General features: G+C 31.3%; 6 protein-coding genes across 6 annotated transcripts; 3 read left to right on the top strand and 3 right to left on the bottom strand.

Annotated features, from left to right (window-relative positions):
• Positions 1 to 2915: 2915 nt before the first annotated feature.
• GO595_003833 (Clan SB, family S8, subtilisin-like serine peptidase) lies at positions 2916 to 4277 on the top strand (the record flags this gene model as incomplete). The annotated part of the gene is made up of 1 exon (XM_067916897.1): positions 2916 to 4277. One exon carries the CDS (start codon positions 2916 to 2918, stop codon positions 4275 to 4277), a length of 1362 nt encoding a protein of 453 aa, XP_067776120.1.
• A 189-nt stretch (positions 4278 to 4466) lies between these two features.
• Positions 4467 to 4949, top strand: GO595_003832 (uncharacterized protein; the record flags this gene model as incomplete). Its single annotated transcript, XM_067916896.1, has 1 exon — positions 4467 to 4949. One exon carries the CDS (start codon positions 4467 to 4469, stop codon positions 4947 to 4949), a length of 483 nt encoding a protein of 160 aa, XP_067776119.1.
• Positions 4950 to 5760: 811 nt separating this feature from the next.
• Positions 5761 to 6345, bottom strand: GO595_003831 (small GTP-binding protein; the record flags this gene model as incomplete). The annotated part of the gene is made up of 1 exon (XM_067916895.1): positions 5761 to 6345. The coding sequence occupies one exon, from the start codon at positions 6343 to 6345 to the stop codon at positions 5761 to 5763; it is 585 nt and encodes a 194-aa protein (XP_067776118.1).
• A 2669-nt stretch (positions 6346 to 9014) lies between these two features.
• On the bottom strand, positions 9015 to 10667 carry GO595_003830 (jouberin; the record flags this gene model as incomplete). Its single annotated transcript, XM_067916894.1, has 1 exon — positions 9015 to 10667. One exon carries the CDS (start codon positions 10665 to 10667, stop codon positions 9015 to 9017), a length of 1653 nt encoding a protein of 550 aa, XP_067776117.1.
• A 104-nt stretch (positions 10668 to 10771) lies between these two features.
• Positions 10772 to 12565, top strand: GO595_003829 (WD40 repeat-containing protein; the record flags this gene model as incomplete). Its single annotated transcript, XM_067916893.1, has 1 exon — positions 10772 to 12565. The coding sequence occupies one exon, from the start codon at positions 10772 to 10774 to the stop codon at positions 12563 to 12565; it is 1794 nt and encodes a 597-aa protein (XP_067776116.1).
• A 3389-nt stretch (positions 12566 to 15954) lies between these two features.
• On the bottom strand, positions 15955 to 16797 carry GO595_003828 (putative 60S ribosomal protein L5; the record flags this gene model as incomplete). The annotated part of the gene is made up of 1 exon (XM_067916892.1): positions 15955 to 16797. One exon carries the CDS (start codon positions 16795 to 16797, stop codon positions 15955 to 15957), a length of 843 nt encoding a protein of 280 aa, XP_067776115.1.
• Positions 16798 to 18720: the final 1923 nt, after the last annotated feature.

Below are 18720 nucleotides of genomic sequence, written 5' to 3'. Positions count from 1 at the left end.
AAACTTCGTTTTGCATCGTAACCGAAAATACTTTATTTTTGTTAGAAAACAAATCTTTATATTTACTACAAAAAAGTTTATCAAAAAGATGATGAATTGAAAACAAAAGAAAACAAAACCAAAAAAGTTTTTGTATTTGTTCTTTTTTTCATGAATTCTTATCAAATAATTTTCAATTATGATAACTCAACGCTTTTAATCGAAAATGATAATGATTTTAATAATATAAATTCTTATGCAAATATAACTGAAAATATTATTATTGGTGAAAATATTACTATAATTCCGGGTAGCGCTATTATTGAATGGCCAATAGTTTGTGTTAAATTTAGTAATTCAGTAACAAAAACCGGGTCCGCAGCATTTTCAAATTGTTATAATTTGACACTTTGACATTTGGTACAGGATTAACAAGTTTTGGAGATAATTCATTTGCAAATTGTATATCACTAATAAATATTACAATTCCAAATTCATTTCAATTCATTGGAACATCAGCATTTTCATGTTGTTATGGGTTAAAGATATTAACACTTTGCACAGGATTATCAGTGATTGCAAATGGTGCATTTTCGCAATGTTATAATCTTCAATGTATTTATTATTATGGTATTTCACGACCATGGGTTGGAGAAAGTGCATTTTTTTCAGTTGATGCAACAGTTCTTACATATCCAACATATGATGATCCAAGATTTGGTCCATTTGCAGTGAATGATTATGAAGGAGGAGTTTGCATACCATTGTTTACACATTCATTTTCAAGTTCAAATACATATACACAATCGAATACATTAACTAAATCAAATACATATACTCAATCAAATACATTCATTAAATCGAAAACATTGACTAAATCAAATACATTTACAAAATCACTTCAAAGTTATTTAACTTTATCTTTTTCTTATATATTAACTATTTCATTATCGTTTACGCAATCATTTGCCATTTATGAAACACAAGCGAAATCATTTTCGTTGTTTATAAGTCATTCAACATTTTCATATATTGAAACGGAACTTATTTTTTATGATTACACAATTGTTATTTACTCGACGTATTATAATTATTATTCAAATTATTACACATATATAAGTTATAGTATAAATGAATCATCAAATGGAATTACAACTCCAGCTTTAATTGGAATAATTTGTGGATCAATTGCATTTGTTTTGATAATTATCGGAATTGTTATATTTTTAGTTAAATATAACAATAAAAAAGATAAAACTACTTCAAAGTTACACTTCAAAGATTCAACAACATCAAGCACAAAACAAAATGAAAATGTAAATTATTTAGTTGCAGATATTGTTAAAGAAGATGAAGAAAATTTGTTATAATGCAAATATGGATGTATAATAAAAATTAATTATTTTGATTTTGATATAATATTCAAATTTGAAATATTTTATATATGATTTGGTAATTTTTTAGTAATAAATGGATGATACAAAATGCGCATACAAAAAAAGATATAAAGGGATCGGATAATACTTTTATGTCATCGGAGCTGCTTTCAACCTCAGTTGATATCCATATGGTAGGAATAATTTGAGAAGGTTTTTGATTTCTTAATGCAAACGAATCACAAAAATTATAATTTAAAGATCATTTACTAAAAGGAACCCTCACGGATACTATAGCACAAATGGCTTTAATAATGTGTACATTAATTGTATACAATCCTAATCATTAATGATTCAAATTAATGTGCATTTGATGATCGTCCAGAGCTACGGACTTGGATTAGGTTGAATAACATGTTTTGTTGTACATCATGATTCATACTTATCTAATCTAATTAAAGGAACATATGGAAGAAAGAATCAACTTTATGATACTCATCAAGCTAATATTCTTGATTATTATAATGATGAATTTATACATATACATGTATAGATCTACACACATGAGAAAACAATTAGGTTTGATTCAAAATGAAAAGTTTCAGTTGGAATATGGCTATCTTTTGCGATTTGAAAGACCCAATTGATGAGTGTGTTCTTGATGGTTCTAAGGATTTGGTTACGATTGATTTTGATATACATCTAAATATTTAAGAGATTTTAAAATCAATTATAAAATCGTGATTATCACATATTTTGATCTAATAATTTTAACAATTTTTTATAGGGGTACTATTTTTTCCATAGTTTTTCCATTCTATTAATAAACTATTTAATTTTCAAATAAACTCTTCCAATATAAATGGAAATATCAGCATTCGTTTATAGTCGAAATAGTCAATTTTTGAATGAATGAATGAAATGCAGTTTTGCCAGGATACCCCCCCCCCCCTCAAATTTGAAAAAAAGTCAGAATGACAAAATCTGTCACCAATCATGTCACTTTTGACATTGATTTTTGTGTAGGTTCAATATTGAAATTAATTAATCGGTCAAATTGGGCGGTTGCTTGACTGTAAAATAGCTGTGCACACATTGAATTTAGTGTATCGGTACGATCGGTATTCAATTATAAAATTAAATTTTTGACCTTTGTGAAATATTTTGGTTCAAACCGTCTATTTTTCATGTCAAATGTTTTCTTGGCTCTTGTTTACTGTTCTTGCTCACTCTGAGTTCGTAAACCTTGTACCCACCGATGTCTTCCAAAAGGAATTCTGGATTAAAAATGTTGGTATGAGTGCAGGTTTGAAATCAGCAGTAGAGGGAGACGATAACAATATTCTATAAGCACTTGAACAAGGATATTCTGGAAAAGGGATACATATTCATGTCATCGATACAGGTTTTAATATTAACCATGAAAAATTCCAAGGACGTATAGATACACAATTTACGAAAAATTTGTTTACAGATGATGGGAATGTTACTGGTACCACTCCTGAACGAGGAACTACAGTTCTTGGTATTATTGCTGCTGCCAATTCAAACACTGGCATGATGGGTATTGCTTATAATGCACAAATATCTTGTACTGTTGGCGCGATTGGTGATCCTCCACAGATTGATTACGATAAATTCTACAGCTGGGAAGAAAGTATTGCACCAAACATCGACATTATTGTTCAACCCTATACATATAATTCAAAAAACACATATCAATATTCAGATGAAACCCAAGAAAAAATTGCAGGCTTCCTTGGTAAAGGCCGCGGTGGCAAAGGCACCATTCTTATTTTGAATGGAGGACAAAGAGGACATAAATCGCATGTAGCAGGTTGCACAGCATCTGGCTTTTCATACGAGCCCATTGTAGTTTCTTCATCCAATGTTCGTGGAGAGATTACATACTATTCCGAAGGCTCAGGGAATGTTCTTGTTAACGCACTTGCAACAGGGCAATCTTCTGATCAAGGCACAGGCGGTAACGTTCCAAAGGCCATTGCTGTATCCTCAGAAGATAACACAAGTTTTACCGAAGTCACAGGTTCACATGTTTCATGTGCAGTTGTTGCAGGTGTTGTTGCCTTAATGCTTGAAGCAAATCCAGAGCTTCTGGTTCGCGATGTCCAAATAATTCTTATTAAGACAGCCACTATTACAGATCCATATCATCCGAAATGGATGACAAACGCAGCTGGTTATAAGTATAATCCAATGTTTGGGTTTGGACGAGTTGATGCAGAACGTGCAGTGAACGTAAGTAAGACATGGAAACCAGTTAATGGTAGTATATCAAAGATTAATTTCGAAAACCAATTTTACTTACCATGTGGCCAACAACAAGAATCCAATTTCACATTTAAAGTTGAAACGGATTCACATTTCATAGAATATGTTTCTATTCAGTTTACACTTAAGAGTAACAATGTACAGGGTGTTGTTATGCAAATGATATCACCATCAGGTACAAAGTTTACTGTTATACAGCCAACTATAGTTGATCAAGCTGCAAATGGAACACATTTCATTGGTGCTGCACGTGCATTCTTTGGCGAAGATGCTAATGGTGAATGGACAATAACATTCCATCGAGATGGACTTATTGAAGATGATTACATTACATTCACCAAATTTACTGTAATCGGAATTATGCCAAATGAATTACCTGAATGTCCACGTGGCGTTGGATATGACTTAACAAAGAATTTTAAGATAGTACCTGAATGTAAAGTTGGGATGGATGACCATGTTGATATTACGAAGCCAATAATGGTTGCAGTCAATACAACATTCGAAGGTTATGAAGACGGACTTAAGAACGTTCTTACATATTTTGTTGAAAATACACCATCACAACGTAAGTATAACTTAGGTGTATTTGATTATCCATTTAATGAAAAGATGTCAATTGGTACATAACCAATCTTTAAAGATGGACAAGATTTATCATTCATTGCAAGAGATGAAACACGTTCAGTTACTTTCATTTATAACTTCACAGTAATTAATAAGGAAAATGGATAAATCTCACCAAAGAAGTTCCAAAGAATTGATATCGATGAAGGCACAACAGAAACAGTCGTAACACTTCGTTACATGAGACAAACTATGATGCCTGAATTATCACCATATATCAATGCGATTGTTGAATTATATGATGTCGTTAACAAGAAAGTTGTCCATTCTTGGGTAGCATTAGATAAAGGGACAATCGAATTATCAATAAGTAACAGCATATTACCGCAGCAGGCAGTGTTCTCTGTTTCGCCTATAGAATTGGATACTTACGACGTATGCGACGTGAAAATATTCCCAGTGATATTCGGTAAAGCTGGAGATACTTCGGTCGTGAAAAGTTTCGTCGAAAACTTCACTTCAACTATATGCCGTAATCCAGAAGTGTACCAAGATGCAGGAAGCGGAAGTCAGGCAAACTGCCCAAGTAACACTGGGAAGGCAATCGGTTTGACAGTGCTGGTGATGGTTGTTATCATTGTTATAGCAGCTCTTGTAGTGTTTTTGGTGTTAAGAAAAAAGAGAATGAATGCAGAAAAAGATGATGCAACAACAATGGGAATGCAAATTATCTAAAGCTAAGGAAGCAGTTAAATTTGTTTTTGTGGTGCGCGATTTTAATTGTTAAAATGCAAATTATATTCTGGTAACAGCGCATTATTCATAACATGTGAGGTAAGAAAGAATATTGTTCATATTGAGATACTATACAATTTACATTAATCATCGATCGATGAAAATTTTTATGAAATTTGTAAAATAATTGAATGAGAAATGATTAAATATGATTCAATTACAAAAAATGAAATATGTGATAAAATGAAGCTATTGTAAAAAACGTTTCAAACAAACTAATATAGTGATGTTGGAAAATTTTGGAATAAAAATTCAACTGCTAAAAACAAGAAAATTTATCAATAGACTAATTATTTTTATTGATCTTATAAAAGAATTTTTCATGTGTTCACAACCTTACCGATTGTCTTAAGTTTATTTATACTTATAAATCCCGTTGTTTATAGAGTAGATAATAATTATTAATCACTTGTAAAAAAAAGAAGTTAAGCGTAATCATCTTATAGTCATTGAAGTACTTTCCAAAACAATTTCTTTCTTGACTGTTATGTATAAATTCTCCAAATGCAAACATCATTTTTCGCCCTTACTCAAACACAACTTTTTTGTGCAAAATTTTAGATAGGCCTATCGTTCGCGCTGTTTTGCCTGACTTACAGAGCGGTTATAATTATTTTCGCAAAATTGAGTGAAGCGGATGCAATTATGCGAATTGAAATCAAATGAATAATCAGCGTTTTTGTATTGAATTTGTTTGCCTTTACAAAAAGTAAAAACCGAAAAGGGGTGAATCGCTTTTTAGTTTAATTCCTTAGAGAAGGTTGCAACGTGAGCCCTTACGGTGCTTCTTTTCATTACCTTCTTTGGCATTGCTTTCATTGTTAGCTGGAGCATTTTGTTTGCGGATTTCCTTCACAAGCTCAGTGAAAGCATTTTCAATGTTGATGTTAGCAAGGGCGGATGTTTCGAAGAATTTAGCATGAAGCTTGTTTGCAAGTTCTTCACCTTCGGTCTTGCTAACAACACGTTTATCTTCAAGATCGCATTTGTTTCCGCAAAGAACAACTGGGACGTTTGGAGTTCCCTTTGTCCTTGTAAGATCACGGTGGAAGGCTTCAGCTTCTTCGAATGAAGCACGGTCGTCGATAGCATAAACAATGATGAATCCTTTTCCTTGACGCATGTAGGAGGTTCTCATGGGTGCGAAATCATCTTGACCAGCAGTATCAAGGATATCGAGCTGAACGTTTTCGTTATCAACGAGAAGAACACGCTTGTAAGAATCTTCGATGGTTGGATCATAATCAGTGATGAAGTAGCCCTGTACGAATTGGATTGTAAGAGCGGACTTGCCGACGGCACCAGCACCAAAAACAACAACTTTGCAGTCAGTCATTTACAGAAATGACCTACCAAAGCGGTTTGAGTCAAATTATTTGTAGTTTTTGAGTGGCCAGCAAAAGGTTTGTCCGTTAAACGTTAAAAGCGCTCAATTTTCAGAATAAACATGTCGTAATATTCAATTATTCTTCAATCATTTCAAGGAAAACGATCAAAGTCTGACATCTACAAACCCCACATAGCATTTTTTGATACTAGTGTACGATTTTCCTTAAAAAACTGAGGCACTTCATCAAGATTCAACGATAATTTTTCATCGTTCGCATTTTTTGACAGATGCACGCGGTTGTTGTTTTTGGCCACGACGAAAAATAACCGTCCAGAAAACGTTAATTTTATGAAACTGTTTTCAGGTAAACTTCATATATATATATTCTGATTGGTTATAAAAAAAAATTTATATACTTAAAAAGAAAGTCCTCAAGACACTGAAATGCCACCACAAAATAATTTCAATTTTTTTTTGATGCTTTTCAAATTTTATTTTACTCAAAATTAAAAATCAAACTATTCCAATAAAGTTCATATACACAGCTGGAGATACAAAACCAAATCCTCAAATTAAAAAACTATATTCATTACATTCATATCATATATTAAATATATACAAACCAATTAATCCATTAATGGATTAAAACTACAATACTTAAAGGTGTTTTTGCTCAGACAAAATTTTCGTCATGCTTCTGAAAGTAGCGAATGTTGTCATCATCGCGCGACTTGCTTGGGAGGCAAGTGAACTAAAGAGGACGTTAATGTACGGCCAAAAACCGACAAAACGGTTAACCATAAAAAGTACTACTAACGGGTTTTTTAATGCAACCCTTTGAAGAAACAAGATAACTTCATAATTTGACATAGGCTCATTAATCATAGAACATTATATTTGTTTTTATACTTTTTTTTTCTATATCATTTGTTTTGAATAAGGACAATCGAAATGAGAAGTGTTGTATTCTTCATTGTGGACTTTTTTCTATTACTGTCAAATACAACGAATAGAAAATTTGCGCCTTCGATGTTAACGCTCACAAAAAGATAAAATTTAAAAGAACTTTCGAGTATTTAAAAATTTGTCCAAATGTTTATGTGGACAGAAAATTTATTTTAAATTAAAAATTCAATACATTGAATTATTCATCGACTGTTTTATTTATCGTAACACATTTTGATACATGATAGATCAGACATATCAAAATATGAGTGGTGAAAATTATCAAAATTATCCCATGGAATTGCAAAATGATGAAAATTTTTCAGGATCGATTCCTAAAATTTCATTTGAATTTTCCCAATTTGATAAGCTTTTCACGTATGAAAATATATTCCCTCAAGATACCTTTGTACAAGAGATATCTTCTAATGAAAGTAATTCTAATGTGATAACAAATAACCAACAAACACCTCCAAATAGTTTGGGTAGTTTGCATGAAGCTATGGCTAATCAAAACCTACAAATAAGTCCACAACAACTTGGATTCTATCCAATTCAATACTGGTCTTCAAATACGCCTTATAAAATGACTTTCGAAAATGTGGTTAAAAAATTCTTTCAATGTAGAAGAAACAAAAATACGATTTTTATTTTTAAACTGTATAACCTTCTTCTTCTCTCGGAGAAACAACCTGAATACGCAGATGTAATAGGTATTAAATGGGTAAGTAATGAAATATTTAAAGTAAATATTCAAAAATTTGCAAATGTTTTAGGATTAAAACCTGTATCGACTTTAGGTGCGTTGTTTCACTTACAAGGAAACTTTCCGACGCATGGATTTATTAATGTGGAATATAATGAATTAATTAAGAAAGGGATTCTTATGCCAAATGATAAATATGATTACAAAGAAGAAAGATATATGAAACATGGTACAGGTGAGTTCGTAAGAAACTTAAATCCTGAGTCATTGTACACAATATGTCATTATAAAAATGACAAAAAGAAAATGTATTGTAAAAAAGAATCAAAGCAGATCCCTCCTAATAAGGAAACAAATTGGAAGACAATTTCTTTTTACGAACAAATGTTTTAATCATTAAAAAGGAAAAATGTGAATTTAATTAACCGTTCGTTGGCAACTTCTTTTTCTTTGTGAACTTTTAATAGATTATAATAATAAAATGTATTTTTAAATATTTTTTGCAATAATAAAATGTATTTTTAAATATTTTTTGCAATAATAATATTATTATTAATTTTGGTTTTTTTATTTGAAAAGTAAATGAAAAAATGTAAAAATTTGTAATGATAATAAATCCTGGTAATAATAAGCCCAGTCCTGTTTCCTTTGTCAATAAGATGAATGTCTTTGTCAAGTGTAATAAATCTTCATGTTTTCTTATAAGGTAAAATTGAAGTAATGTAGAAAGAAGAAAATTGTTTGATAATCCTTAAATTGTTTCCAAGGAACAAAACAATTTCTGATTTCATGCAAAAAAGGATGAATTAATGAGCTCTTTGTTGTTGTTGTTTCGAAGCAAGAAAGAAATTTATTAATTGTTTATTTTGAGATAGATTATTTTTATAAAAATAGGTTTTTGTTATCTTTTGGCTTTATATATGTACATTATTCTTTGAATTCTATCAAACGACACAATATTGTATAATATTTCAATTTATATTGTTTGAAATATGGTTAGTTTTTTTGCTATATTGTTTCAATCCTAGTCATTATGATTTTTTACGGGGGTTGGGTCATAAAACACAAGGATCGGCTGGCCATCCCCAAATGATGAAAAGGCAATCATGTTCTCGACTCTGTTCCATGCAACTGATGTAACTGGTTGATCAAATTTACATACCCATTCTTTAACGGTAACTGGTTCGGCTGTTCTTGTAACCCATAACACTACACTCCCATCTTCGGATCCAGCTAAAATGTATTTCCCATCTGGTGAAAATGTTGACATCATATGGAATTTTTGACATATAATTCCTCCATACCTTTGGGAGGGAACCATTACCTTTGTTTCAAAAATCCTAACCATGCTATCACGTGTATGTACAAGAAGTGAAAAGTTTGATCTTCCCATTTCTAAATGTGTAATTGGACATTGTGCAATTTCACCTTCGCGAACAATTTTCACTCTCTGTATACCATCGAGTCCAGCAGGCTCTAAATCTGTTGCCCAAACAATAATCACTCCATCTGCATCAGCTGAATATAAAGCTTTCCCATCAGGAGAGAACGTTATTGAGTTAATTCGTGACTTGTGACCTGACATTTCAAGTAGCACTTTTCCTTTGGGGCGGTCCCAAAGTCTTATTAAACCGTCAAATCCAGCTGTTGCCACAAGACGATCATCTTGTGGATGAAATTTGGCTGTATAAATATAACTAGCATGAGGTAATGTTGACTTGAGTTTATAGTTTCCATCACCTTTCCAAACTTTTACCATTCCATCTGCAGATGCAGACATTAAAAGTCGATCATCTTGTGAAAAACAAAGTTCATAAATAAGATCCACATGAGCACAAATCGTATGTGATAATCTATCAAAATTTATAGCACTATATAATTGAATAACATAATTTTTCCCTTCTTGAATAGCAACGGCAAGAATATCGCCATTGTTATTAAATTTAAGGGCTAGAGCACCTCTTTCGCCAGCTGGTATTTGAGCCGCGAGTTTACGTGGAATAATACAATTACGATTTGCAGGTCTAATGATCCTTTTCTTTTTCTTTTTAGGTTTGTTGTCTTCTTTAACTTCTGTTGCTTCATTATCCGAATCAACTTCTCTATTAATTAACTTCTCAAGTGGTTCACGACCTATTTCATGTTGAAAGAAATGTTTTGGTCGACTTGTTATATCATATGTTGGCTGAATTTCAGCTGAATCAACTTGAACAGTTAATCGCGCATTCATTTTCTTTCGTCCAAGTAAAAGTCCAGCAACAGGAAGTTTAACACCATTTAAAGATGTATTAAAATTAGATGATGGATAACTATGAAGTTGAAGAACACATTGACGACCAAGATTTCGACATTCTTCTGGTGATTTTAATCGTAAAAATGCCCATGCAATAGGTGTAAAGGCATGTTTTGAGGGATGAATAAATGTATCAATAATTTCAAAAAATATTAACACATCATTTGATAGAATTGAAACAATTGGTTCATTGAAAATAAAACTTTCATTCCAATATGGAGCAAGATTACCTAAATTATCTATTTTAATACTAGAAGTAGCTACAGGTGGAATATATGGTGTATCTTCATTTGCAGAAAAACATTTGCGTTCTGGATCAATTTTAGTTAAAAGTTCCCCAGTAACTGAATTAACAATAGAAATACGTAAAATAACATTAAGCATAGGACTTTGTATATCTAAATCAGTACATCCGAGTATGTTTATAGTAAAAATTTCGCTCATTTTGGAATTTTTAACGTATTTTTGGATATATATACGTTATTCAAATGGCAAAAGCAGTGTCTTTTCTCTCTTCAACTGCAATGCCAGTTCAATGGATTGATACATCACATTATATTACAGCAATTGGATGTAATCTTGCAATTGCATCAATTCAAAATCCAACTGAATATGAATTTTTAGAAGGACATTCTCAAATTATCACAACTTTTGCATTAAATAAATCAAGAAATATTTGTGTCTCTGGACAATGTGGTAAAGAAAGTCATGAAGAAAGTTCAGTACCTGCAATTGTTTGGGATTTAACTTCACGATCTCAATTACTTCTTTTACGAGGCCACAAATCAAAAATCACACATATAGCAGTTTCTGATGATGGACGTATGGTAGCCATTTCAGATGAGTTTACAAGAAATATATGGATATGGGATATACAAGAAAGAGATTTAGCATGTATTTTACAATCTCCAGAATCGGTATCATCACTTGCATTTAGTGATCAAAGAACTGATGAATGGTATCTTCATGTAGTATCCAATATTAAAATAGTTGAATTCAAAATTATTTTTGATCCACGAACATTTGAATATCGAAACGAATCAAAATTTTATGCCAATCCAACCACAGGATACAAGCGTACTTCTGATTCAATTTTTTGTTCATCAGATTATTTATTTGTTGGCACACATTTAGGTGAATTATCCATATATAACACCACATCTGCCACTATTCGAGCCTCCATACCAGTTGATAACTTTTCAATTTCATGTATCTCAGCTAATGATTCAGGAAATACAGTCATTGTATGTGGTCGAAACATATCAATTGTTCAAGGGGAAGATAAAAAATGGAATTTAATCAAACAAATCGACATTGGAAAACCCATCATTTCTATTTCTGTCTTAAATAGCATAGCACTTTTACGTACAGTTGACACTGGCATTTATCTTTTTGATACTAAACGATATTCACATGAAATTTTATTAAGAGGTACGACACACGCACCTTTAACCTTTTCAATTTCATCTAATACAATTGCAGTTGCGTTAGGCGAAAATGGATTAACACTCTTAAACATTGAAGATGGGAAACTTTTATTTGATTCATATCATTTTAAGATTAAAGCGACTTCTATATCAAATACACCATTAAATGATTTTATTATTGGTTGTAATGATGGCACATTATTACAAATTAATAACATCGGGAAAGTACAATGGACAACAGAAAGAGTTCATCGAGGAAAAATTACTTCGTTATGTGTTACAAATGATTTTATAGCCTCTGGTGGTGATGATGGAATGATACGAATCATAACGCATAAATCGCGATCGATAGTTAATGAATTACTTGTACATAATGGACCTGTCTTTCAAATAATTCCTTCGTTTGGTTATCCGCAAAGAATTATAAGTGTAAGTCAAGATAAAACAGTAACAACAACAGATGTATCAAATGGAAAAAGAATTTATCAAGAATTAACTTCAATGAGAATTCTTTTTACTTCAATAGCGCAATTTAAAGATGGTGAAAATGAAATTTTAGTAGCAAAAGGTGATGGTAAAGTTGTAGCTTATGATTGGCCTAAGGAAGGAATAATTTTCCAAACTGAATCGCCTCAAAAATTACAAATTAATTCAATCGATTTAAGGCCGAATTCGAGAGTGTTGGCTTGTGGTGGTGAGAGTGAATATATTTCGTTTGTGGATTTTAATAATAATATGAGATGGAAATTGAGTGATCCTGCACATTCGACACCTGTGAGATGTGTGAAATGGACTAAATCTGGTAAATATTTGGTATCGGCTGCAGATGATGGTATATGTTTGTGGTGTGTTTAAAATAAATAAAACTATCTTATAAAAAGGAAATTTTCATAACTTTGTTAATTTGTGTCAAAATTTTTATGGTGAAATTTTATGATATTTTTTATGAACTTTTTTTTTGTTGTATACAATAATTTTCCTTTTTATTGGCACTGACAATCATTATCATTGAATTCATTTCATTTATATTATTAAAATTATGAAAATTTGCTTTTATTAATTTCTTCCTAACCTTTTATTCATTGATTCTGTATAAGAGTTCCTCATTCTTTCATATAATTCAGATGCAGATGTTTTTAACTTTTCAGGTGATTCTGCAAAACAGATGAAAAGTGTATCAGTCATTCCTTCCAATGGGAAATCGATTACCAAGAAAATCACAAATGTAAATAAAGTTGAGAACAAAACAACAAACACACCAAAATCGATTTCAACAATAATCACAAAAGAACTGACCAAAAGACCTACAATTAAACCAAGTAAAGTAAAAGTAAACATATGAAATGTAGTTGATATTGAAATTATGCTACCATCGAATAAAACGTCAGCAAACTTATTGCAAGACAATTCTGCAAATCTTCGACAACCTTCTTTAAATGGAACGCCATATAGTGAACAATATATAAGTGCATATCTATTAATCCATGTCAAACAACATTCTATGATACTTATGACACATAATGCAATTAATTTTAATATTTGTAATATTGCACCTCCTTGGCCATTAACACTATTTGAATGTACTATTGCTCTACAAACATTTATTACTGCTAACCAAAATGCGCCACATGCATTACTTCCAAATGAAGTTGTTGTAGCTCGTTTAAATGATTCCCAAACAGAATATTTCGGTTCATATTCAGTATTAGTTAGGAAATACCAATTACCTGCAACGCCGCATCCTGTACTATATACTATATATGCAAGTGTATATGAGATCCAATAATATGAAAATATTAAATATAAAAATAATAGATAACCACCTTTATATAAAATTAGATAAATAATCATAAAGAAGATAAAGTTGATGACTGTTGTGATTAGTGTTTGTACAAACATTAAAAGAAACAATGATGGATTACGTAATAAAATTAAACAACATTGTTGAAGAACAGCAATAGAAAACTCAGATCTTTTCCAATACACACATGCAAATATTAATCCTATAAGGACGAAAATTGCTGGGATTATGAGAAAGATAAATAGGGAACTAGCAAAAATTATAATTAAAAATCCAAGTGTAACTACAATACAACTCAGAACAAAACCTAAACGAATATATACATGTGGAAGAAATGTCATATAAAGAAGATGAACAATATTAAGTCCAATTCCAATTCCTAATGATATAAAAATATGTGGAATACATGACCAATTTGTATATCCAGACATTTGAGGTTCAGCAGTTAAGAAATAAATGAAAATGATAAAGGTGGCAAGAAAATTAATTATAAATATGATAGCGAATGCCAAATCATTCCATTTCTTTTCCTTCTTAGTGTTCTCAAAAAAATGTTGTGGTTCAAAAGATTGTTGATTTTCCCAATAACATGAATATTCTGTTTGATCATTAGGAATAGTAGCCCATTGTTCAACTTTCATATCATGATATTCAATATGATTTAGATCATAATTATAAGCTGATGTTTGTGGTTGATAATTGTATGGGTTTGGTATATAGGAATCATCAACATAAAGTGACTGTTGACTTACTTGTTGGTATGGATTATATGGTTGTGGTGTTTGTTGTGGATAAGTTGGAGGTATTTGGTTTTGTTGCGGGTATGAAGGTGGTGGATATTGTGGTATTTGTGTATATGGTTCATTCGGATATCCTTGATCATCAAATCGTTGGTATTCACCATTCATTAGCCTAAAAGATTTATGATAAAACTGTTTTTAACTTCATTTACCTCCGATAAAAATGTGGTCAGAAAAATCAAAAAATTAAATTTACAACGCTATAGAAATCAATGGGGTTATGTGGGCAGAAGTGGGCAGATTTGAATTTTGTATTCAATTTGGAGAACAACACATTGAATATTTAAGTGGAGATTTTCCACACTTCGAAATAACTTTTCTTTTCGGCATGATAAAATGACAAAAAATTATTATTATGAAATTCTGATTGATAAATGTAATGTAGTTTCCTAAAAACGGGGTTAGCGCGGATGCTTAAAGTTAAAGAAAAAATATTTCAAAATAAATCAGTGATAATTATTTTATCAAATTTTATTGCCCAGAAATATCTTAAGATAATTTCAGATAAAGTAAATAGGATTCAAATACAGTAATAAATTACATAAATATAAAACTAAGTAATCATTTACTTTCATTGAAATAAGTAAAATTCCTTCTTCTTCCTTCTCACAACAACTGCCGCTGGAGTACCTATTGACTGTGCTAACTTCTTTTTATCATTGGATGGTTCTGACATTCTTCCAATATCATAAGTAACTGTAATTTCAACAAATGCTTTACCTTTGTAATCATCTCTCATATATACAGATGAAGCAGGAACACCCGAAAACACATTTTCACCAAACTATTGCTTCTTGAAGCCATTATAACGAATGCGTTGGAGTTTTTCACAATTCAGAAATGTTTCACGATCATTAACTATCACATTTGTAATTGAAGTTAGGCCTGTGCTATGGAATACTCAAGCTCCAATAGTAACAACAGAGTATGGTATTGTTATGTTTCGTAAATTGTCGCAAAAGGAAAACGCTTCTCGTTCATTTGTGAACTTTTCTTCCAACAGTAGATGAATTCAATTGCCTGCATGAAAGAAATGAGTTTTCGCAATTAAAGTGACTGATTACGGAATAGTACTATCCTTTATATTAGAGCATTAACAAAATGCGTTTGGAATTTGGACGTTCACTAATTTTTCACAACTATGAAATATGCCATCTTAGAATTCTTTAATATTAATCCCTTCCTCAAAAACAACTGTTTCTTTGAAATGCCCAGCAGCCAATTGTGTTAGGGATAATAAAAGGTGAAAATCATTTGACCAAACTGCGGTCATCTTGAAGAATTCTTCGCACTGTCCCTTAGTTGTGTGGTAAGTGCACAATAGCCAAAAAGATAGTTTACAACAATTCACAAAAATTTTTTTAGATTCCAGCACAACTTTAGAATTGCTAACGATTTTCTCAATGATGAACAGTAAAAATGTCCTGTAATTGTATAATCATTAAAAAATTTGCAATCAATTATCACTGAATTGTGATCGATGTAAAATTGCTGACATTCATTTAATTATAAAATGTTTCTAAAAAATGCTGAGTGCCGATAGGTTAAATTTTTGAAACGTCCACAATTTAATACATACAAATATTTGAGGCTCAAAATGACAAAAATCTATATGGCAATTTAAGATAAATAAAATTTTGTTTTTACTGACGTGGTGGAAGACCAGCAGCAGCAAGGCGCTCGTTGAGGAGTCTCTTGCGTTCTTCTGGTGAGAGCCTCTTTGCGTGTGGCTTCTTGAGTTGGTAATGTGTTGTTGCCTTTGGAGCTGGATCTGGGTTAGCGCGGATGGATTTGTGAGCTTCAGTGTAGATCTTTTCGAGGTTTTCTGGTGCGATGCCTTCTTTGATGTAGCGAGAGAATTGTCTCTTGTAAGCATCTTCATTTTCGGATTTAAGTTTCTTCATGTAATCAGCGATGTGTCCACCGAGGATGAAGTACCTTTGTTTCTTTTCCTTTTCACCACCAGCAATACGGGTGTCGCTATGTGGAACAAATAATCCGCCATCAACAGCACCCTTCATAACACCGAAAACACGGGCACCTGTGGTGGTACGGCGAAGGCCAACATCGAGGAGAACCTTGAATGGACGGCGAGCATCTTCGTCTTCTTCTTCTGGATTGACGGCTGTCTTGAAGATTTCATCAAGACCAAGCTTCTTAAGAAGTCTACGGGCAACAAGTAAACCTGTGCAATAAGCTGCTGGATAGTTAGCAAGACCAAGCTTGATTCCATACTTAACAAGTTCGGTTGATTGGGCTTGTGACATTGTGACATCGTGGTCAAGTTCTGCATAAACAATTTGTGCAATGACCTTTGTGTTTGTGATACGAGCAACAAGACGATATTTCTTTGCACCATACTTTGTCTTATCTTGTTGGATTAAAGATGAACGTTGAACGTAATCAGTCTTGCACTCACGCCTCCTACGGAATGGGGTTTGGTAGCGGGAAAAGTAAGATGAGTTCTTGATGATCTTTGCAGACATTATGCAAAAAGGCCAGGAGAAAAAACCGCTGTCAGATCGTCAGACCACATGTCACTTTTTATATTGTGGAGGACGTTAAGATGATGAATTTAAAATAGACTTCATATAATTGTCCCAAACATTGCGCATACTCACAAATTTATTCACTTAATAAGTTAAAAAATGAATTTGAATAAATTGATGAAATTTACAATTTGAGCATAATAATTTCATCATCATTATTAAAGATTTCAATTGATTTCTGATCAAAAAAGTTTTATTTTTGACAATTCTTTCTAAAATTGGCAACATTTTTGTGATTATGCACCTTTACTTTTGAATAATTCTGCGATGTCATCATAAAGTTTTGAAGTAGCCAGAGAAGGAGCAGTATAAAATCATAAAAATTAATTCCGATTATTATTTTGAAACATTAATTTGATGAAACAAACACAATAAAAAATTTATTATTAGTTTTTGCATTTCTTCTTGTTCAATAAGTAACTTAACTATTTCAGTGTTACCACTCTTATTAGATGCATATATTAATACAGTTCTATAAAATTTGAATATTTTCCATGTTGTTTTGAAACTTCGAATGATTAAAGTAAATTCATTTTAATGTAAGGGAACAAATCTACTTAAAGAAACTGCAAAGTAGAGATTCAAGAATAGTTATATTAAAAAAATTATGCTGTGTTTGTATAGCGCACAATATAAGCATAAGTAATCTTATATGATAAAGTTTTTGAAAAACAAAATTGTATAGGAAAGTTAATAATTTATTTTAACAAATCTTCAATATTTAATGTTATAAAAGAAAGGGTTTCTTGGGTTTTTTGTGCTTCGGCTTCAAATTCTTGGAGGGAAATTAGTCCGTCACCATCTTTGTCCATCTGTTGAAATGTTTTAGAAATAATTGTGTCTATATCACTGTCTTGTATTTTTACAAGCGGATTCTCCAAAAGACCCCACTTGATTACAGTTTTTAATTCATTTGGATCAATAAAACCATCTTTGTTGGTATCAAATATTCGAAAACATATCTGTGCCTTTTCATGAATAGAAGATCTGGTGGATAAAGATGAAAGTACTCGAACAAAATCTGAAAAATCGATCATTGTTACGTTTTCCCCAAAAAATCCCTGGAAAATACATTCCGAATATTCCCTTGATTTCAGGCCCAAACATTTTTGGAATTCAATTTTTTTAATTTTTGTATCTATTGCTAATAAATTCTTTGATTTAATTTTCATGAACAATATTTTAATTTCATCTACAGAAAATCTTGTTGTATCAGAAAGCAATTGTATCTGATTTTCTTGTATTGCCATGTTTTTGCTTGTGTTGATACCCATATGGCAAACAATTTTTTATTCAATTCCAAAATAATTGATAAGAAATAATTGACATTTTCAAACAATTGTTTGGAAACTTCATGAATCCAAAGAAAATCCCAAAAATAAATCGAAATGACCAAATAGGAAACTTCAAGAAATTATTGAATATTGTATATTGAATCAATGTGGATTTTAATCAAACAACAAGATTTCATTTATTAATAAAGCAATTGTTACATTAATTACTTTGCTGCAATTTTTTGATCAATTAAATGTTTTAAAAAAATATTATGAATAGTGCTAATGAAGCAAAGACAAGTAATTATTGAAAATAGATAATTAAAAATTTAAAGAATTTCATTATATAAGAAAAGTATTCATAATTTAAATCAAAATCAAGCAAAAATATTATTTGTATTCAGTACCACTTAAAAAAGATATTAATATTTATTGAACAATGGGTGATTTGATATTATATCAGCGGTTTTAGGGTGCCCCATATATAACCGTTCCATTTCCGTTACTACGAAAATTTTCATGAAATCAAATTATGGGATTAAGCCTTTTGAAGAAAATTCCAACAGTAAATATTTGGTAAATTTCT

Source organism: Histomonas meleagridis, assembly GCF_020186115.1.
Source record: "Histomonas meleagridis strain 2922-C6/04-10x chromosome Unknown contig_23, whole genome shotgun sequence".
In the NCBI taxonomy this organism is placed as follows: Eukaryota; Parabasalia; order Tritrichomonadida; family Dientamoebidae; genus Histomonas; species Histomonas meleagridis.
Note: the sequence above shows the minus strand (reverse complement) of the source record. Positions and strands in the feature narration are given on the sequence as shown.